Here is a 19,423-nt window from a genome sequence, read left to right as displayed (position 1 = left end):
ACGATTGGGGCCGCTGGACTGCCCGGTGGAAAGAGATGGTTTTCTATCCCTCTGCTCTGCCCAATTACGGCTGGCCATGTGTGAACGAAAAGCAAAGAGTGTACCATTTCATCCCTCTCCCACCGCCGCAAGGCTTTACAAGCTACGACTGAACTCCCTGCCAAAGGTCAACAGACCGAACAGGGACAACACGCTCAATCCGATCGGTACGGGCTTGCGGAGGCGGATGGCGCGGGGGATGGCGGAGCCACCGAGGACTGCGGAGGCGAGCAGGCTCAGCTCGACGCCGTAGGATTCGCGGTTCTGAATGCGGTAGCCACCAAGGGCGTCTGTTCTTGAGTTAGTCGGAGGGTGTTTCTCGGCTGCCCGGAGGCATTGCGAAATAGGAGAGGGAGAGAGATAGGTATCGTACAGAGGAAGCCAACGGCGCATCCGGCGATGATTGAGGGGAGGGACTTCGTCCGGGCGTAGCCGGCGATGCCGCCCCCGGCAGTCAGGACGGCGAGGACGTAGGAGGGGGTCTGGAGGTCAGAAGACTGTGCGCATTGTCAGCTGTCGTTCCACTTTGCGCTCTGACATAGCCAACGGACCATTGCGACTATTATTTGATTTACTGTCGGAATACTGTGCAATTGAAAATCTCGTAAACCGTAGAGAGCAATTAGTATAAAATGGCTTGCTAGTTATCGTTCGTCGCGGTGCTGCAGAAGATGGGGGAAACTTCGAATGTGGTTCGGTGCCTCGGGAGTCCAAGCTTTCGGCCGCCCACCCACCAGGTGCAGCTCAGGGGATGATCTCATCCATTCCGCACACCAAGATCTGACTAATCAGCTCAAGGGACCAGCTACTTCCCCAGATTCGTGGCTTGACCCCCTGCCGGTAGCCGACGTACTAGCCACAATCACCTGATAACGTGGCTTCAAGCTGTCGTGTCCTCGAAAGGACAGCTCCCCCAGCACAGCTCCCAGACCACTTTACTCGTAGCGGCCGCGCATTCGTAAACCTCGAAACTCGCCGCGACCCAAAAATCCCACGACGAATCCTCCCACCCCCGAAACCGAACCCCAGTCCCTACGGACGACCTCTTCTCGACTTCAACGACAAACACGAGAGAACACCAAAAAACAATGGCGCCCAAGAAGAACGCCAACAAGGCCGCTGCCGCCGCCGCCGAGCCCGCCCCGGCTCCCCCCTCGGCGCCCGCTGGACCGACCGCCGCCGCCGCGATCCCGGGCACCATGACCTCTCAGCCCAAGGCCGTCCCCAACACCAAGATCTCGACCGGCGGCGTCCAGAACTGGGACAAGGTCCTCGCCAACATCTACAACCACTATGTCAACAACACCCCGCAGCGCACCAAGCTCATCGACGTCTTCATGGTCTTCCTCGTCGCCGTCGGCGCCCTGCAGTTCCTGTACTGCGTCCTCGCTGGCAACTACGTACGTCTAGGCCCCTTTTGTGATTTTGAAGGAGTCGGTCTTGTGCTTCTGAAGAGGCCTTGGGGCCATTCTTGGAAGTTAATCGACTTGGGGGAACTGGGGACAAGGAACGCTAGCTAACATCTGTGTGAACAGCCCTTTAACGCTTTCCTCTCCGGCTTCTCTGCCACCGTTGGACAATTCGTCCTCACTGGTTCGTCAATTGGATATCTCCCCGCTCCCGATCCAATGGTCTAACAAACCCTCCCAGCTTCCCTTCGTATCCAGACCACCGAGGCCAACAAGGCCGACTTCCCCTCTGTATCACCCGAGAGGTAAGTCTATCCGACTTCCAGCAACTCTACATAACTAATAGCAATCCAGAGCATTCGCCGACTACGTCGCATGCAGCTTGATCCTTCACTTCTTCTGCGTCAACTTCATAAACTAAGCGTCTATATCGACTTGCCATTACCACCATGGGTATCCAAAAGGGGGTTGCTCAGGGGGTGACAAAACGCGTGTGGGAAATAGAAGGAGAAGAGGCAGGCCTGAATCGCCCAGCCGAGCCGCCGTATAGTCATGAACATGCGGGAAACGAACGAATACAAACTGTACATTACAGAAGCAAGGCGTTGCATCACAGCACCGGGGGTTAGACCGTCGTATAACAAAAGCACAAAGAAATGCAATTCTGGGAATCATCATGCCAAGTACCTGCGCGACTTCTACTTTCTATGCACCCATTCCCTCCGAACCTTTTGTACCTGAAATCTCACTCCTCGCCGCCCTCCTCCTTCTCCTTTGGCGGCGACGTCGTCCCAGCCCTAGGCGGCCCCGGCGGCGGTCCCCCCGTCTTCGGAGGCGGCGCGACAGGCGTCCCACGTCCACCGCTCGAAACCCCGTCAAGCTCCCTGCTCTTCTTCTCCTGCTCCTTGAAGTAATCATCCATCATCGCGTTGCCCCCATGGTGCCTGTCCTTCTTTTTCCTCGTCGTCGCCGTGCCCGCAGGCGGAGGCGGCGGCGCGCTGCCCGCGGCGACCATCTGCGCCGGCACGAGAAACTCCCCTCCTCCCGCGGCAGGATCAGCCGGCGGAGGCGCCCCAAGACCAGCGGCAGCCGGAGTAAACAAGGCCTGCCCCGCGTCCGCACCGTACGCCGCACCGCCGCTAGGGTCCTTCTCTCCGTCAAACATCATCTCCCCGGGCGCACTCACGGGCTCGTTCAGCGGCGGCGGCAAGCGGTGCAGGGCGCCATACCCCAAAACACACCCCAGAGCGCCCTCGCCGCCCCACTCGCGGCTCGGCTGGATCGTGACCTCGCGCGTGACGTCGTACTCGTTGTTGTAGACGTACAGACGCAGGGGGCGGCCGATGTGGTCCTCGACGAGCTCGCTCAGGCCGCCCTCGCCGTGCAGGGCGCCCTCGGGGCTGCCGAGAATGTAGTCGCCATAGGGCAGCAGGCCGGCGGCATCGGCGGGGGAGTTTGCGGCGACGTCAAGGACGTGCCAGATGTTGGCGGCGACGGAGAGCGGGGTGAACTGTAAGGAGAGCCCGAGGGAGGCGGTGTCGTGCGGGACGGGGGCGTGGAGCTCGCGCGTGCGCTGGCCCTTTGCGGACCAGAGACCGAGGAGGACGGTGCCGCCGGCGCAGTTGCGGACTTCTTGGGCGAAGAGGCGGGGATCGGGGTTGTCCTGTTGGTTTGTCGTGTCAGTAGTCTTGTTTTCGTAGTTGAAGGGAGAGCTTGGCGAAAGAGGTAGAAGGGAGGGGGATTCAACTTACAATCGGGCGGCCGTTGATTCCAATGATGAAGTCAAACCAAGGCTCCACGTTCAGCTCGAGGTTCGTGTTCCTCAAGACCTGGAAGCCGAAGGAGCCCTGCTGGTTGTTCTGCTGGGTCGGTTGTTGCCCGTCCAAGCGGGACATGAAGCGGTTCAGCGCATTGAACATGGTATTGCGCCCAGCAGTAGAGCTGAGCTATCCCGTCTAATGGAATTCGGTGGTATCAATTTGAGGTGAGTGCGGTTAGCAAAGTAGTGGAAAGTTATCGCGCGCAGGTGTTTGAAGCTCTGAACCATGTGTTATTTCCCCTTGGAGCAAGCTGTCATCCCAGGAATCGGAGCCAATCGTCAGCCTTGCATACATATGGTCCAAGCTCTTCCCGCTTTAGTGGGGCGCCTCATGTGGGCCCTATTTTCCAGACTGCAGTTTCCTGCAGCCTCGCTCATTCATCTTCACCGGCCTCAGTGGCCAAAACGTACTTTAAAAGAGCCATGTTTGGCCTCAACACTTGATAATCTCCATCAAAAGTTTTGTTTCAAGTTTCGTTGTATACTGCGTGCTTCCTAAGACTCGTGCTTCATGAATGACCATCAAAATGAAAGCAGCCGCCAGACTTCCCCTGACGGATGAGTGCCATCACTACGAATCCAAGGCCGAAGTGCCCTGGGACCTCCAAAAGTATTCAACCCCCATTCTTCTGTCCAACCATAAAAACTAACGCAGTCCCCTAGATACTTCTCCCAACGCCGCTCCATCTTCGCCTGGTACGACGACGGCGTCTACCTCACAAACGACGCCTGGTTCGGCGTGACCCCGGAACCCGTCGCCAACGCCGTCGCAAACGACATGTCCTACACGGACCCCTCCAAGCGCTTCCTCGTCGACATCTTCGGCGGCGCCGGCGGCAACACCATCGCCTTCGCCGCCTCCGGCCGCTGGGACCGCGTCATCTCCATCGAGCGCGACGCCGCCACCCTCGCCTGCGCCCAGCACAACGCGGAGCTCTACGAGGTTGCAGACTACATCACCTGGGTCCACGGCGACTGCTTCGAGTTCCTCGACAAGCTGAAGACGGACCCCGCCGGTGCGCTGGCCGAGGAGCTGCGCGTGCCCCTCGAGGAGACGGTCGTATTTGCGAGCCCGCCATGGGGCGGGCCGGGGTACCGCAGCGCAGAGGTGTTCGACCCGAGCAAGATGGAGCCGTATAACCTGGAGCAGCTGCACGAGGCGTGCATGCCGATGGACCATGCGCTGTTCCTCCCGCGGACGAGTGACTTGAGGCAGATTGCGAAGCTGACTCCGGACGGGGAGAAGTTGGAGGTGGTGCAGTATTGCATGGAGGGCGCGAGCAAGGCGATGGTGGCGTACGTACCAGGGGCGTTCAAGCCGCCGAGTCAATCGTGGAAAATTTGAAATTCATTCAGGGCTAAGCTTTGTCTCTCTTTCAAGGGATGATTAAAAACATAATACCTACTTTTACAACGCCTTTACCACGCTACGTTCGTCAAACAAATCCTTCAGTAGCCCCTGAATGCAAAATTCCCGGTCCAGCGGCGCCATCGCGTACGTCGACTCGAACGCGAAGATGCTCAGCTGGCCGAAGAATGGTCGTAAAATCTTGCCTACCAGCTCGTCTTTCCTGTCGATGCTGACCTCGTCGTTGATGCCGCCCGGTCCAAGAAGAGGGCGCCTGTGTGAGCTGCTTGCGGCCAGGTGGGCTGCCGGTGTGCTCTGCTGAGACAGACTAATGCCCATGGTCCCGAGCTCCTCTGAAAGTTCATCCACCAGGGCAACAGGCTGGTAGTTTGTTGATCGATACACCGCATCGATGGTGTCCGTGACGAAGAGCCACTCGTGGAGTTGGAAATCATCAGGCGCGACGCAGATGAGCAAGTCAAGCAACTTGCATGCCTGCAAAATCGACAGGTTATTGTACATATCGGATGCTGTGCTGTGGTCGGCAGCGACCACAGACGCGATCGCGGCGTGGAGCTCGGCGTTGATGACTGGCCAGATCATAGCCAGGTGCACCGCACTCGTCTTCAGGACCAGAGCGCGAATGAGCATGTAAATCTCTGCACGTGTTGTAGAAGATGGCGAGGACGTTGCCGTGGCGCCAAGAAGCTCCACAAGCTTGTCTACGATGAGTGGAAGCTCCGTAACGTAGGCATCTTCGTTGGCGGCGAGCACCAAAGTGGCAGTTCGGCGCAGGTTCAGTTGCGTTTTCCGGTCTGCCTCGAGACGTGCAGAAGTGGCTCCGACACCAAAAACGATACCAGCAGTCGTGGGAGGACTCATGCGACTCAGTAGTTCGGGCATGCGTTCCTTGTCACTAACAGTCCACTGTCTGAGCAGTGGCAACCAGTCGCTTCGCACCAAGTCAATGCTTGAGTTGAAGAACCTGGCATCGTTGAAAGCATCGCCAACGTCTTTCTTCCACGTCTTCTGGTTACTTGGCAGCCTGGACAGTTCCTGAAGCAAATCCAGGGTGTTCTTCGAGACGGTCTCGGGGAATGCCTTTGCCCTGAAAGCTGGGCCAATGACGTTTGCTGAGATGGTGCTCGCCGCGGACAACACACGGTCAGTCTCGACCAAGATCTTGGGAAGGTTCGGGACGATTGAGGCGAGGATAGCCACCACATCCTCGGCTCTATCGAGGACGCTGACAAGAGAGATCGTCGTGGTCCGACGTATCCCATCACGGTTCTTGTCTGACTTCTCGTATGACGGGGCAGTGTCAGCAAAGGTCAGGGGCTTGGTGGTGAAGATGGCCGTCAGAAGCCGGAGGAAAAGGTCCTAATCCAAGTCAGTAAGACGAACATGCTAATACATTGTCGCACATGACTTACCCCGAGTTCACGCCTCATCTTTCGTTGTTCGCCAAAGTTGGTGTTGTCCACCTTTTCGCCGAGAATTGCTGCGAACTCTAGAAGGCTCGGTAGCGTCTGTCGGTGCGGGAACGGGTTCGTCAACAAGTCGCGCAAGAAGGCCATGCAGTCGAGCCAGATCTCATCCATTGCGTCATCTTCCAGGGTGCGGGCGTACTCGACCAAGAAGGTGACGAGGTCGATGTCTTGTAAGGATGTTGTTAATGTTGACTTTCGAGACGCATCCAGGGCACCAGGGTTGGTTCTGCTGTAAATTGCATTAAAGATGGCAGGGATTGTGTGTTTGGGTCGAGAACCATCCAGAGCCGGCAACAAGTTGAACACTTCCGACAGGGGCACTGGTGTTGTGATATTGATGGAGCTTCTCCAGATGTCAATGACGGTCTCAAGACATTCCAGGGTCTCAGCTGCGAAGAGATGCTCAAGCAGCCGTCGTGCTCGGTTTCTCATCCTGAGGGATGTGTAGCTGAAGGAAGCAACTGAGGTTGTGTCCTGCGCATTTGCGTCGTTCCCTTGACCCCACGACCAGATGGTGAAGCAAATACGGACGGCATCCTGGAAAGCCAAATGCACCGTAAGCCTATCATTCGCAGTAGCGCTCCTTGTTTGGGGAGTGTCCGAGTTGAAAACACCCGAGACCATGTTGCCGAAGAATCCTGGCTGCTGGTCTGGCCCCTTGACAACCTGCGTTCTGGCTTCCTCGACCAGAAGTCGCTCGTGCGCTCGTGCCAGGACATGTTCAATGGCGTTCAGCAGAGAGATCAGAGTCGACTCGGGAGCGTTCCATTCATCCTGTTTTGAGCCACCATTCTCCCTGAATATGGACTGGAGATCTCGGAATGTGTTGGAAATTTGCCGACAAAGTGTTTCGACGAGGGGAATCAAAACTTGGAAAATCGTGTCGGAGTAGAAAGGGAGGCATTCCGTTAGGAAACTGACCCAACTGTCGAGGACGCTGCGGCTGCTAGGAGAACTCAGTCCAGCCTGAAGGCACTTGAGTAGATTAGGTGGTGGTGCTGTTGGCTTTGTCTCTGATTGTGTTGATACTCTGATGCTCTTGGAGGGTTCAAGACTCAGCTTCCTCTTTTCAGAGGTTGGAGAACCTGGCACATCAGCAATCATCACGTCCCGAAGCTTGAGCGAATCAAATACGACATCCAGAAGAAGAACCTGGACGTACGGGTCTGTTCCGCTCAGTGATTGGAGAAGGCGTTCAATGAGGACGTTCTCCAAGTGAAGGCTGGCAAGAGGCTCGGCGTAAGGGTTGAGGAGGATTTGGTGCATAACAGTCAGAGCGTAGCGGTGGAGCTGAGTAGATCGTATCTTGAGTTGCTCTTCCGGCTCGTTGTTTCCAGCGATGCATCGCAGGCAAACATGAATGAAGACCTCTTGCATGGAAATTTCGCCCTCATGCCCAGCTGCTCCCGATTAGTACACATCTTCGTGTAGGGCCAATTTACATACTCATCTGTGAGATTTCTGGGTGCTCTGCATCGACTGTGAGCGAGGTCGACGCCAATACAGCCCAAATCACGTCCGGGGCCCAGCGTAGAACGTTTGACAATGTTCTCAGGTAGTAAAGACAAACATCCAGGTCGTCATCAGCAGTAAAGGTTGTGGAAACTGCCGACGCCGCAGGCGAGCCGATGGCATGGCTGGCCCTGAGGAAAGGAAGGGATGCGAATTTTCGAACGAATATTAAGAACAACCTGCTTCCGTATTAGAATCCTGACTCTTACACCTATAGGTATTACTCACTTGTCAGTGCCAACTAAACTGTTCAGCCATCCTTTGACAGTCATGAACAGTTGAGTTCTCTCGTCTAGGAGGGCATCCAGCATCAAAAACAAAGGCCGAGTCAACATAACGTCGTAGTATTCCGATCCAGCCAAGCGAATCTGCGGCGGCTTTTCAATCATTGGTGTTTTTGACCCGCGTCTGTCGGCGTGAGAATCTTGTAGTGAGTGGGACCATAGCACACTAAAGCGACGGCCCGCGTCAGCAGGACGGGACGCAAACGAGCCCTGGACATCATTCTCAATTATGAGACTTGCCAGGGCTGCTTCGATGTCTCGGTTCTGGACAGTTAAAGCAGTCTGAAGCTGCCATAGAGATCTGACTGTTTCGACGTGGTACTTGGGTTCTGAGGCTGACAGAAACTCCCAAGCATGTTGGACCAGCGGAGTGACAAGTTCGGAAAGGTCAGGCAGCTCGATACGCTCGGCGGAGTAAAGATGAGCAGACAAGTAAAGGATGGAGTTGAAAGAGACAAATGACAGTCTGTCCGAGTGTTTGAGACGGTCGTGGAGACATTTCATGAGGAAGCTCGCGTCTAGATGGTACGCCGATGGAACCTTCAATAGAAGAGCTGTGAGAATCCTTCCCTTCGCACCCAAGTCTGAATCCGATTCGGAGCTCTTCAAGCCATCGCAGACGAGCTGACCTGACTTGCGCAGAAGGAGCTCGCCGACTTCGATCGGCGTGAACGGAATATTGGCATCGAGGTTGCCCTGCTCATCAACATAGAACGACTTGGTCCTCTTCAAGACTTCGACTGCCGACAGTGACGCCAGGGCACCGGCTTGTACAGTCCTCTTGGACTTATCGCCATCTTCTGGGAAGGCTCGGTCAGGAACGAGATCCAACAGAGCGAGCGAGATGCTAAGCGCCTCTTCGGCGATTTTGCCAGAGCCTTTCGTTGGCGAAACGGGGGACGATTTCTGTCTCTCTCTCGTGTCCTCCAGCATCGAGAAGATGGACAAAGCAGTGAGCGGCGCGTGTATGGTGATCATCTCTTCCTCACGTACATTGAAATTAGCCAAAATGAAGTTCACCAAGTCGAGCTTATGCAGGCGCTCCTTGTCGGACACGTTTCCTGGGCCGATTGCCTGAGCAAGCAGACTAACGATTTCGCCGTAGATGAGCCCACTTTCGACGCCATCAAAGAACACGCTCGCACTACGGAAAACTTCGTTGAAGTCGGCTTTGCTTGGTGACTGGCCCCGATATTGTCGGACACTGTTGATGATGGGGAGGAAAAGTTCGGGAACGACGAGTCCACCAATCTCCCAGCGATCCATCAACGATAGGCATATCCTGTAAGGCCGTGCCCTCTCTGCAGGGCTTGATTCTCGATCGACATGAATCATGCTCAGCAGTGCTCGTGTCAACGGTCGAAGACCATGGTCCTCGAAGTAGCTGGTCTTGGACGCAAAATAGGCGTTGTGGGGTTCAGTCGATGAGGGTGACTCCATGCCGCTCTCACTCTCCGTTGGCGCTGGTTCAGGACCCAGAAACCATGCCCACAACCTTCGGTTTAGACTCATATCCCTTCGTGTAACGACACCGGCGGCCGCACGCAGCAGAAGCTCCAAGTCGCCCGGCTTGACGCTGTTCTGGAGCACCTTCGAGTGCAATGGGAGATGCGTGACGAGCAGGTCCAGAAACCCGCGCTGGATCAGCAACTGCTCATCGGCAAGACCAGCTGCGAAAGAGCGCAAAAGTAGTCCCGGTTCAGGGGAGGTGACCATTTGTGCCAGTTGGGTAGAGTGCTCCTCCTCCGAGATGCCATTCTTGACAGGCTTCCCCTGAGCCAGCGAGTCGCCCAGTTTGGGCAGATTCCTCACGAGGTATGCCAAAGCTCCCGCTCTGCGACTAGAACCTGTGATGGAGGCCAGAAAGAAGCATTGCCAGAAGAAGTCATCACCAGTCGAGTGTAGACCCTCCAGCTCCTCGCTCCCTGCCGGGCGTATCGACTTCTTGAAGCTCTCCATCAAGCGTAATGTCCGATCAAAGTCTTCGCTGGTCTCATCTTCGAGACCTGGCAGGAGAGCTAGAACGACGGACTTCATGGCTGGGCGCAGGGATCGAGGATCGAGACTGAGGAAGTGGGTTTCCAGAAGGTCAAGGAAGGGAGTCCTGACGGACAGGGAGGCGAAGGAGAGCGTCGACGCCAGACCGGGAAGGTAGAGCGGCAGATCTTTGGACAGTCCATCTTGTCCTATCGTCGCGAAGATGTAGTTGTAGACTTCGAGGGCCTTTTGGTGGACGCCTGACGGCAGGGAGGGGTTGAGGCATTGGGAGAGTCGCTTCGCAACGGTCGATTTCGCAGGGATGGTGGTGGTCGAAGGATGTCGAGCTTGCAATGCCTTGTACTTGGTCAGTCTCTCCAGTATTTCAAACGCGCAAGCATCGAGCCTACCTTTAGCAAGCGGTTGAGGAAGGAAATATAGTCTGCCCACTCCTGTAGGGCTGTCTCGAAGAGGGTCAAGGCCCTCTCAACGCCGGATGCGTACTTGCGGTAGTGCTTATCCTTTGACGGAGTCTCCTCTGACGGCACAGTTAGCTTCAGTCTCGCAAGACCTTGCATCAGTCCCGTTTGTTTCGAAGCTCCTCACCGGCACCGAGTTGGTTTCTCCATTGGCGCGGCAGGGGGGAGTCCCGCCCTGAGCTCTCCGGGGACACGGAGCGCCGGCCAGAGCCTGGCTCAAGAGCCATAATTGCGGTCTTTGATGGATCGTTCGGCAGGGTTGAACATCAGGGTGCTCTTGTTCATTTGAGACGGCGGTCTCGAGGGCTCATCGCAGCTGGGCCCTTTCACGTCGTCTTGTCGGTTCGCCCTGTCATGACTTGGGATCGCAATGGCCGCGACTGCTGAGCTCGAAAGGCTACCATGTCTCCTTCGCAGGCCAGGTGTACAGTGGGGTACCCCCTGTAAGCTTCCCAAGCTTCCCATTGGACGAACTAAATTAGTTACCGTTCCCGCCTGGCGAGGCTGCCCTGCGACCCTCCTCCCAAGCACCAGGTCACTGCCGACCGCCGAGATAGGACAAACCACAACGTCATCAGGCCTCCATTCGCCTCCCATACCACTATAGTACCTACAGTAAGAGCGAGCATCCACCCGCTGTGCCATCGCGTTACCTGCCACAGATACCTTGCGTTCTGTCCCTTTAGTTTGAGTTGGTTCTGTCGTCTGTTCATTCCCCCAAATAACGCATGAGAAGCGTTTAAAAAAACCAAAACCTTCAGGTGTGTCGCTGCTCATTGGCTATTTCAGCTCACCTCCTTTCTTATAAGATAATTGGCATCCCTTTCGTCTTGTCCAATCCAGTCGCATCAAGGAAACCCGAGGTCTTGGACGCGCGCGCGCATGCACATGAAGTGACAGACGGTCGCCACCAGCTAAGGCACCTATGAAAGCAGACATGGTATTCTTGGGGCCTGATCGATTTCGCAATACCGATATGTTTTAGCGCACGTCTCCCCGAGTGACTGTCTCGTGAGGTGAACCCACAGCTGCATCTGTCCTGGCCAGGATGCGCCGGGACAGCTTCAATGTTTTACCTACATAATTATCTGGGCGATAAGATGGCTCCATGGCATTTGCTGAATTCCCATCCTGCTAAAGTTGGGCCCCCACGACCGAGCACACCGGCTAGGTGCCTTAAACTCGGGTGAGGGGTGGGACCGAGTCGTTCGTCTTTAGCGGAACGTTCCCACTAATCGGGGCTGCCGCACCGCTAAAGGTCGGCGCCCCTCCAACCAACGCATCATCAGCTGCCACTCTTTCAGACCGCACCTCTTTGCCTTCTCTTCGGGCTTTTCTGCCCTCCGCCAAACGACTTAACGGACATACGAACCTAACGACCGTTATGGCACTATGATTGAATTTTCTTGACCTGTGATTTTACGACCGACCTACACCCCAGCTGCGCGGCGACGCGCTAACAGTTCTTCACAGCATCGAGCGGAAATGCTCTCTATCTAAAGCACCATCATGGGCGACGACAATGGCAACGACAACAGTCCTGGCGAGGAACAGCCCCCCCCCTCTGCCCCCGCGCCCTTCCCGCCCCTCCCTCGACTCGACTCACTCGATAGACGCGAGAATGGCAATGGCAGCGGCCACAACTGCCGTCACACCCCTCGACATTCAGACTCTGTCCTTTCCAGATGGCTCGCGCGGGACTTTCTCGACACCAGGCCCGAGGACGTCCGTCGCCTCCTCCAAAAACGGGAGCGGCTCGGCGACACCCACCACAGGCATGGCCGAAATGGAAGATTCGATGAGCATCATGAGCTTCGCTCCGACAATGCGCCCAGCCGGCGACATTGCGAGTCTGCTCGTTGGAGAGTTTAGCAGGAAGAGCCGCGCGTGGAACCTGCTCAGGTCACAGTCGGCCACGGTTCAGCCATTTGAGAGTCTTAGGATGGACGACACCACGCGCAACCTGGCGGGATTTGAGAACGAGTTTGACGAATTGCCCGCATCGGCGAACACGGACTTCAAGGACGAGGACCGCGTGGCAATTTGGAAGTCCAAGTTGAAGCATTACATGATCCTCTCCTCGGCAGGGAAACCTATCTACAGTCGGCACGGCGATCTGGGGCTCATCAACTCGTCCATGGGCGTCATCCAGACTATCATATCCTTCTACGAGGGTTCCAAGAACCCTTTGCAGGCCTTCACGGCTGGCCAGACGCGCTTCGCCATATCCATCCAAGGCCCCCTATACTTCGTCGCCATCAGCCGTCTCGGTGAGAGCGACTCTCAGCTCAGGGCCCAGCTCGAAGCTCTATACATGCAGATCCTCTCGACACTCACCCTCCCCGTTCTCAAGAACATCTTTGTCCACCGCCCGTCAACGGACCTGCGCAAACCACTCGAGGGCACCGAGCCTCTCATCTCGTCGCTCGCCGACAACTTCACCAAAGGCTCACCTTCCGCCCTCCTCGGGGCTCTAGAATGCCTCAAGCTCCGTAAATCCCAACGCCACGCCATTAACAACGCATTCCTCAAACAGCGCACAGAAAAGCTACTGTACGGCCTCATTGTTGCCGGCGGTAAGCTTGTCAGCGTCATCCGCCCCCGCCGGCACTCTCTCCACCCCTCCGACCTCCAGCTCATCTTCAACATGCTCTTTGAATCAGGCGGTATTAAAGCCGGCGGCGGTGAGAATTGGGTTCCTCTTTGCCTTCCCGCCTTCAACAACCGCGGCTACCTATACATGTATGTCTCCTTCTTTGACGGCGTTGAGGGCGACCACACAACAACCACCTCGGAATCCGGCGCGAACAAGGAGGAAGAGCTCGCTATCATTCTCATCAGCCCCGACAAGGAATCCTTTTTCGAGTTAAAACAGATGCGCGACAACGTCGCCGCCTCCCTGGCACAGTCAGGGCACCTCGCGACCATCCAGGCGGCGGCACGCGTCGGACGGCCCAAGACGGTCGACATCGCGCCCGGCGGCCAAATCTCCCATTTTCTGTACAAATCCCGCGCAAACGTGCAGTTCTCCATGTCCGCCCTCGACCCCGTCTTCTCCTCTCTCATAGCCCGCCGCCGCCTCATGAAACTATACCACCAACTCCATGCCGCCGTCCACGCAAAACACTCACATATGCGCGTCCTCCACTCCGTCTCCGAGGATGCCACCTCCCTAGCATGGATCACGCCCATTTTCGAATTCTACTGCGTCGCCGGCCCCAACGTAAGCCGGGCCGTCGTCACCCAGGGCGCGAACAAGGTCATTCAATGGGCCCGTCGCGAGGAGGAACGGATCTTCATTATAGGCGGCGGTGTATTTTAAAACCTGCTCAAATAAAAGAAAGCAAAAGATATCCACCATTTCATCCCTGAAAACCCCAGCCACAGACATTATTTGCGTACGCTATATCAAATACTATACCCGCGGTGTGATATCCCATGCTCAAACTCCAGCCAGAATCCAAGCTCACTACAGAACGAACCTATCCCTAAGCATAAATGAAAACCTTGCAGAAGAGGGAAAACAAAAGAAGAAAAAAACCCTGCCCGTAAACTATCCCCAAGCATGAATGAAAACATTGAAGAAGGGGGGAAAAAAAGGAAGGTAACCCGTAACAGATGACATATCCAGCCGTCTCACTTCTTCAACCACCCAGCCCTCCACCACGCCTCGGGAAACTTCACCTTGTTCTTCACCACCTCCCACGACTTCTTCTGCCTCGAACAGCAGCCCAAAGCACTGCCCTTGCCCTTGTTTTTCTTGAACAGCAACGCCCTGCCCACGCGCTCGAACACACTCTTCAACATACACCGCTTCGTATGGCTCGGCGGTGGTGGTGGTGGTGACGACGCTGGCCTATCCTCCGCCTCCTCTGCGCCTTTCGTCCGCGTCTCATCCTGGCCCTTCTTCCCCTGCTGCCCCTCACCATAATCCCACTTCTTCTTGCCCTTGTCCTGCACCTCCAGGGCCGAGGCGCGCTCATTAAACGACCCAGCCAGCGTCGTCGCCCCGCTCAGCTCGCCGCCCTCGTCGCTCCCCTCGAGCGTCCCCTGGCTCGACCGCAACCGCGAGGTTCTCCGTCTGCCTCTCGGCGATCCCTGCTGCTGCTGTGGTGGCGGTGATGGTGTCAAGGCTGCTGCTCGTGCCGACGACGGGCCCCCCTCCTCGTCAGAAAACACAAGCGGCGGCAGCCCAGCCCTCGCGCGCTCCTTCTGCACGCGCTCAGCCGCCATGCGACTACTCTCGCCCTTCTCATACCAGGGGAAAGAGTTACGCTGTGAGTCCTCGGAGGCCATGTCCTCGTCGTCCTTTCGAGGTCCATCCCCAGCGGCCTTGTCTCCTCCTCCAGAGCGGGGAGACACTCTCCCAGAGATCGGCCTGGTAGACTTATCCCCCGTGAGCGCAGAGCGTCGTCGGGGTAGCGATGATAATGATGATGGAGATATACCGGGGGCGGTGGTCTCCTCCCCCTCTTCCGAGGCACTTCGTCTGGTCTGGTGAGTGCTTCCCGTAAAGGGGTTCTTGAAGGTTATTGGAGCCATTATCTCTTTTCCCCGAGTCAAGAAATGAAACGAATGGAAATCTTTCATGTGTTGCTAGTAGCGTGTTGATGAAGTGTGTTTGTTGATTTGTAAGTGAAGTTTTCAGGGGAACGAACGTGATGTGATACCTTCCACCGTTTTGTTCATACCTAATTTACCCCAACCCTTTTCTTGTCCGTCTTTCGAAAAGCGACGCCAGAACTCTCTCTCTCTCTCTCTCTGTGTGTGTGTGTGATGTTCCCTTGATGGCCAGGAGGTATCCACAGCAACCAAAGGTGTAAGTGAAGGTAGGTAGAGGTAGGTACGTCACAGAAAAGACAAAAGAAACCCGATGATGTCAATGGTCCCTATAGACCCCGTATCTAAGCGAGTGTGGAAAACGAAAGGACGCGACTTTACCAATCGCAAGATGATGAGAGTGGTGCTGAACAAAACGAATGTAGCCGCGTGATGACGATTGTGACGACGGTTGAAACGCGAGAGAGGACCCGGAAAGAAGGGGACTCAATGGGAACCTTGGCCTTTAAGGGCACATGCCCATCCGCAACATTCCCTCCTTGTTCTGGAGGACGTTTCCCTAAGCGAGAGACCCTGTGGGAACCTGTGGGAAGTAAATCTCGAGGCTGCACAAGCCAAGGCGTCATCTGCCCTTATTGGGAGAGCCCACAGGTATACCTCATGTCCCGACAAGTATCTTCCTCATGGATAGTCCTATCTGAAGGCGTATGTCTTGTTGTATTCACTACATAATCTACCAGGCGTCTCGTCCCTGCACTTTCACCAGACCCAAACTCACATCTCTTGCGCCTAACGCCCTCGATCCGGAGCTACAGCCATGGCCAAACTCGATCGCCAACAATCAGGCCTCACAAATTACACCCCCTTCCTCTCAATGCATCATCAAGTCTCTTTTCAAGAAGACCAAGTTCTTGAAAGCCAATCAAAAGAACGCACCCAACAGTGGTAAAGATGACGGCACAAAATTCTGCTGGTTCGCTTCTCGTCTGCCACTGCATAAGTGATGTTGGTTCTCACCGCCTCCTGATGACGATGTGGACAGCTCGTCTGAACCACCCTTTCATCCTTTTGCCCACTTTCTTGGACTGGCCAGATGCTGAGACACCCCGTTGAACTTGCAATCGAATGGTGGCGTCAGAATCCGTAGAACCAATGTTCCTTCCCCTCAGGTTGAGACGTGATCTGGCCATGCGAATCTTCAGGTGCGAAAGCTTCTTGCGGATAATTTTTGGGCGAATGAAACTCAAGTCGGAGCTGAAGCTGCGTGAGTCGCTCAAATCGTAACCCTCGATAGAGCTGCTTGGCCTCAGATTCTCGTCAACCGGGTGAGCCAGAGGTATGTAACGCTCATGTAAGTATCCATCACTAGAATTAGTACCTGCAGGAGAGTAAGGTGGACGGTTTGCTCTCCTAGCGCCTCGCCCGTTGGGCGTCACGAGGCGAAACTGTCTTCCCTTACGCTGGTATACTCGGCCATCCCGAGGTTTTCTGTCTTGCACCTGGGCCTGCATGCCTTCCGACGGGTCTTCCACCAAGTCGCTGAGAGGTCTGTCTTTGGAGAAGCTCAGGTAACGTCTGACAGTTCCGCTTGGATTCTCTTCCACTTCCATGCCCAGCGGATCACGCGATGTCCTTAGTCGAATACTTTGGGTCGGTCCTCGCGGTTCGGCTGCGCACCCGACATCCACTGAATTTTGCTCATAAGGTGTACAAGAAATAGGCACATCTTCGATGATGTTCACCTCGCTCGAGACTGATTTGTCACTCGAGACTGATTTCCGATCTGTAGATCGGTCCAAAGAACCTGTCTCGATCTCGATGCTCGCCTTGAAAGACTCATGATCCTCGACGGTTGACTTGAGAGTAATCCTAGGACTTGATCGAGGAGTCGCGAGGATTTCAAGCTTGAAAGGGGAGAACTCAACCGGGAAGCCCAGGTCGTCTGTAGACCTGATAGACGCATGTGGTGACATGTAGGGCGACTCGTTGGGGATAGCAGGCAACGCCTTCATGAGCTGTGGGATGCTGTTTCTGACTCTGAGCTCGCGAGCTGGAGAAATGGGCTCGGGGCAGATGATGGTTGCATTCGCACTTTTGATTGATGTGGGAGTTTCGGATCGAAGGCTGTTTGTGCTAATGCACGCAACCGCTTGGTTTCTCCGATGACCTCTGAAGAAGGGCTTTAAAGCCATAGCCTTGCTATTGGCGTCAATTTGGTCAGTATTCTGACGAGTTGCACTAGTGAGTTCTTCCGTATTCGCCTTGGATTCATCAGAATACTTTGAATCGCCGTAGTTGGCATCGCCAGTCATTCCAGAGCACCCCTTTTCTTTCCTCAGGAAGGGGGACTTGGCGATGCGCTCAAAAGATGAAACTAGTGCCGCCAAGTCAGAAAGCCCAGGGTCAATAGAGTTTCGAACACTCGATCGGAGCAACGCCGCGAGCCCACCTTGCGACGAGGATTGTCGCGATGTCGACATGACAGCTGCTGGAGCACTTGGAGACTTACGTAGCTTGCCTTGACCTGAAGATCTTTTGGCGACCTCGTCCTGGGGTGGAATACTGTCGAAGCGACCTCTTGTTGTTAGAACATCTGCACGTGTCTGGTCCCGTTCATTCCCAGTGACAATGCTGTGTTCATGGGCATCATCCTTGAGTCCACGCCTTGCTGAATTGCGCGCATGCTCGCTTTGGCTAACATCCGAATCATCTGCGAAAAGGGACATGATGTTGAAATACCCATTTCCACCGTCAGCGTCGTTCGGATGGGGAACTGAAGTACCATCCTTTTCGAAAGAAAAAGGGGCCAGGGAGGGAGAAATGTCCCTCGAGTCAGCATGGCCTTGGGCTGCACCTCGACCGTCGTCTCCAGACGAATCGCTTGAATCCTTCACGGATATGTCCACCACCGCGTCAAGACGGGCCTTGGTCTCGTCGCGGAGTACCAAAGCTTTGACAAGACTTGAAGCACGCTTTGGTATGGGTGCCAACGGAGTGTTGGCCTCGTTAGTAGGAGCAGCATCAGTCGTTTCTGGAGTCTCAAACCCTTCAGTGTAGTCATAGTAAAATGAGCCTGCCGGACGGAGTGTGCGAATGGGAGCCGACGCTGAGTTTGGCGTCTGCTTGCAGTACATATCGATAACTGACGTCAGGCTCGATGATCGCAAGCTTCGGTCTGTGGAGTTTTGCCGCCGGATGGTACCTGATCGTTCACCACTCCATTGGCTGCTCAAGAGTGCCCTATGACTTTGACTGCGGCCATCTTGGCTGAGCGGTGCCATTTTAGAGTTGCCATACGGCAAAGACGGCATCGACTGATTTGTATCGGAGCGCAACGAAAGAGGAGGTGCAAGACGCGTTCTAGGGTAAGTTGGCATGTACGATCCGTGGACAGTCCTCTGAAGTTGGTCAACACGACTGGTGACACCAGTGCTGTCGTTCAAACTTACAAACGAAATTCGATCAAGTTCGACCATCCTACTGTAGTCAACGCGCCCGTTCTCGGTTACAGCAGGCGAAGACGGCCTCACGCCAGGGCGCTTCAATCTCGTGGGGTAGGGAAAAGGAGAACGTGGACGTTGCAGGTTGCCGCTTCCCAGTGGACTTTGAAAAGTCCGTGACGATACTTTTCGTGACAACTGTCGAGGAGCCGTTGCAGTAAGAGAGTATGAGCGCCGAAATTGGTTAAGTCTGGGAGACCGCAGGCTGAGACCAGATGATGGATTGCTCTCGGAGCCATACATTGAGATGATCTCTGAGTTGGCATCTCGATCGGAACCGTACCTCCTACGGCTGACCTTACTCTCGGTTCTAATGCTGCTGCGCGACTCTGACCTGAAGATGGAGCTGGCGTCAATGCTTGGTCTAGACCTGGCGCAGTGATGGATGGTGGCTGCGGGAGCAATTGGTTTGATGGTGAATATGCCGATGTCTCCCGTCTCGGTGGTGGTCTTGAGCATGCTTTCGAGAGGACCTGGGGATGGCAGTAGGCCTGCGCTCTCGGTGACACTTCTCAGAGGTCGATGAGGCAGCGAGTGGCCGGCGGGAGGCCTAGAACGAGACCGGTAACTGCTGCGCAGCGAGCCATGGCTGGCGGAGCGTTGGACGTAGTTCCCTTCCATCGGGGTTGGAATTGGTATTAGATCGAACAGAAACAGATGGCAGTATGGGTATGATTGATGAGCAACAGAGGGGGATGAAGCAGAGCGGGGACACCGCAACGGTCGATATGAAGCTATTTCGAACGTCGTCGGATTGTCACGACATCCCCAAGTGTGGCGGATGTTGCTGGGAAAAGCAGTTTGATCTTTGCCAATGTCTACGGAGATTAATGCCCGGCACTCATCAGCTGAAGCCGTCGGTGGAAAGGATGGTCTACTATCAGCAGCTTCCTACTACTTGCTACATTTGAACGTGCTTTCCCGCAACGTCTGACCAGAAGGAGGCACATTTGCTCATGTTTGGAAAGCACCCAGCTTCATGCCTTCCGTCATTCTTGCGAATCTG

The 19,423-nt window shown here is 55.4% G+C and overlaps 8 protein-coding genes across 8 annotated transcripts; 3 read left to right on the top strand and 5 right to left on the bottom strand.

The window, feature by feature from the left end:
* Positions 1 to 135: 135 nt before the first annotated feature.
* On the bottom strand, positions 136 to 593 carry CGCA056_v000845 (Transmembrane protein 14-like protein; the record flags this gene model as incomplete). The annotated part of the gene is made up of 3 exons (XM_037316106.1): positions 136 to 329; positions 413 to 536; positions 591 to 593. 3 exons carry the CDS (start codon positions 591 to 593, stop codon positions 136 to 138), a joined length of 321 nt encoding a protein of 106 aa, XP_037186298.1.
* A 534-nt stretch (positions 594 to 1,127) lies between these two features.
* Positions 1,128 to 1,869, top strand: dad1 (Dolichyl-diphosphooligosaccharide--protein glycosyltransferase subunit dad1; the record flags this gene model as incomplete). The annotated part of the gene is made up of 4 exons (XM_037316105.1): positions 1,128 to 1,439; positions 1,575 to 1,632; positions 1,690 to 1,753; positions 1,803 to 1,869. The coding sequence occupies 4 exons, from the start codon at positions 1,128 to 1,130 to the stop codon at positions 1,867 to 1,869; spliced, it is 501 nt and encodes a 166-aa protein (XP_037186299.1).
* Positions 1,870 to 2,193: 324 nt separating this feature from the next.
* Positions 2,194 to 3,367, bottom strand: CGCA056_v000843 (Uncharacterized protein; the record flags this gene model as incomplete). The annotated part of the gene is made up of 2 exons (XM_037316104.1): positions 2,194 to 3,111; positions 3,200 to 3,367. The coding sequence occupies 2 exons, from the start codon at positions 3,365 to 3,367 to the stop codon at positions 2,194 to 2,196; spliced, it is 1,086 nt and encodes a 361-aa protein (XP_037186300.1).
* A 427-nt stretch (positions 3,368 to 3,794) lies between these two features.
* Positions 3,795 to 4,612, top strand: Tgs1 (Trimethylguanosine synthase; the record flags this gene model as incomplete). Its single annotated transcript, XM_037316103.1, has 2 exons — positions 3,795 to 3,877; positions 3,931 to 4,612. The coding sequence occupies 2 exons, from the start codon at positions 3,795 to 3,797 to the stop codon at positions 4,610 to 4,612; spliced, it is 765 nt and encodes a 254-aa protein (XP_037186301.1).
* Positions 4,613 to 4,675: 63 nt separating this feature from the next.
* Positions 4,676 to 10,584, bottom strand: dop1 (Protein dopey; the record flags this gene model as incomplete). The annotated part of the gene is made up of 6 exons (XM_037316102.1): positions 4,676 to 5,995; positions 6,049 to 7,505; positions 7,552 to 7,796; positions 7,846 to 10,235; positions 10,289 to 10,416; positions 10,485 to 10,584. The coding sequence occupies 6 exons, from the start codon at positions 10,582 to 10,584 to the stop codon at positions 4,676 to 4,678; spliced, it is 5,640 nt and encodes a 1,879-aa protein (XP_037186302.1).
* A 1,295-nt stretch (positions 10,585 to 11,879) lies between these two features.
* Positions 11,880 to 13,679, top strand: MON1 (Vacuolar fusion protein MON1; the record flags this gene model as incomplete). The annotated part of the gene is made up of 1 exon (XM_037316101.1): positions 11,880 to 13,679. The coding sequence occupies one exon, from the start codon at positions 11,880 to 11,882 to the stop codon at positions 13,677 to 13,679; it is 1,800 nt and encodes a 599-aa protein (XP_037186303.1).
* A 314-nt stretch (positions 13,680 to 13,993) lies between these two features.
* Positions 13,994 to 14,899, bottom strand: CGCA056_v000839 (uncharacterized protein; the record flags this gene model as incomplete). The annotated part of the gene is made up of 1 exon (XM_037316100.1): positions 13,994 to 14,899. The coding sequence occupies one exon, from the start codon at positions 14,897 to 14,899 to the stop codon at positions 13,994 to 13,996; it is 906 nt and encodes a 301-aa protein (XP_037185520.1).
* Positions 14,900 to 16,550: 1,651 nt separating this feature from the next.
* Positions 16,551 to 17,643, bottom strand: CGCA056_v000838 (uncharacterized protein; the record flags this gene model as incomplete). The annotated part of the gene is made up of 3 exons (XM_037316099.1): positions 16,551 to 16,604; positions 16,660 to 17,291; positions 17,427 to 17,643. The coding sequence occupies 3 exons, from the start codon at positions 17,641 to 17,643 to the stop codon at positions 16,551 to 16,553; spliced, it is 903 nt and encodes a 300-aa protein (XP_037185519.1).
* Positions 17,644 to 19,423: the final 1,780 nt, after the last annotated feature.

Source organism: Colletotrichum aenigma (genome assembly GCF_013390185.1).
Source record: "Colletotrichum aenigma strain Cg56 chromosome Unknown KSG_Cg56_contig01, whole genome shotgun sequence".
Taxonomy (NCBI): Eukaryota; Fungi; Ascomycota; class Sordariomycetes; order Glomerellales; family Glomerellaceae; genus Colletotrichum; species Colletotrichum aenigma.
The sequence above is the reverse complement of the archived record's forward strand: the minus strand, read 5'-3'. Positions and strand labels throughout refer to the sequence as shown.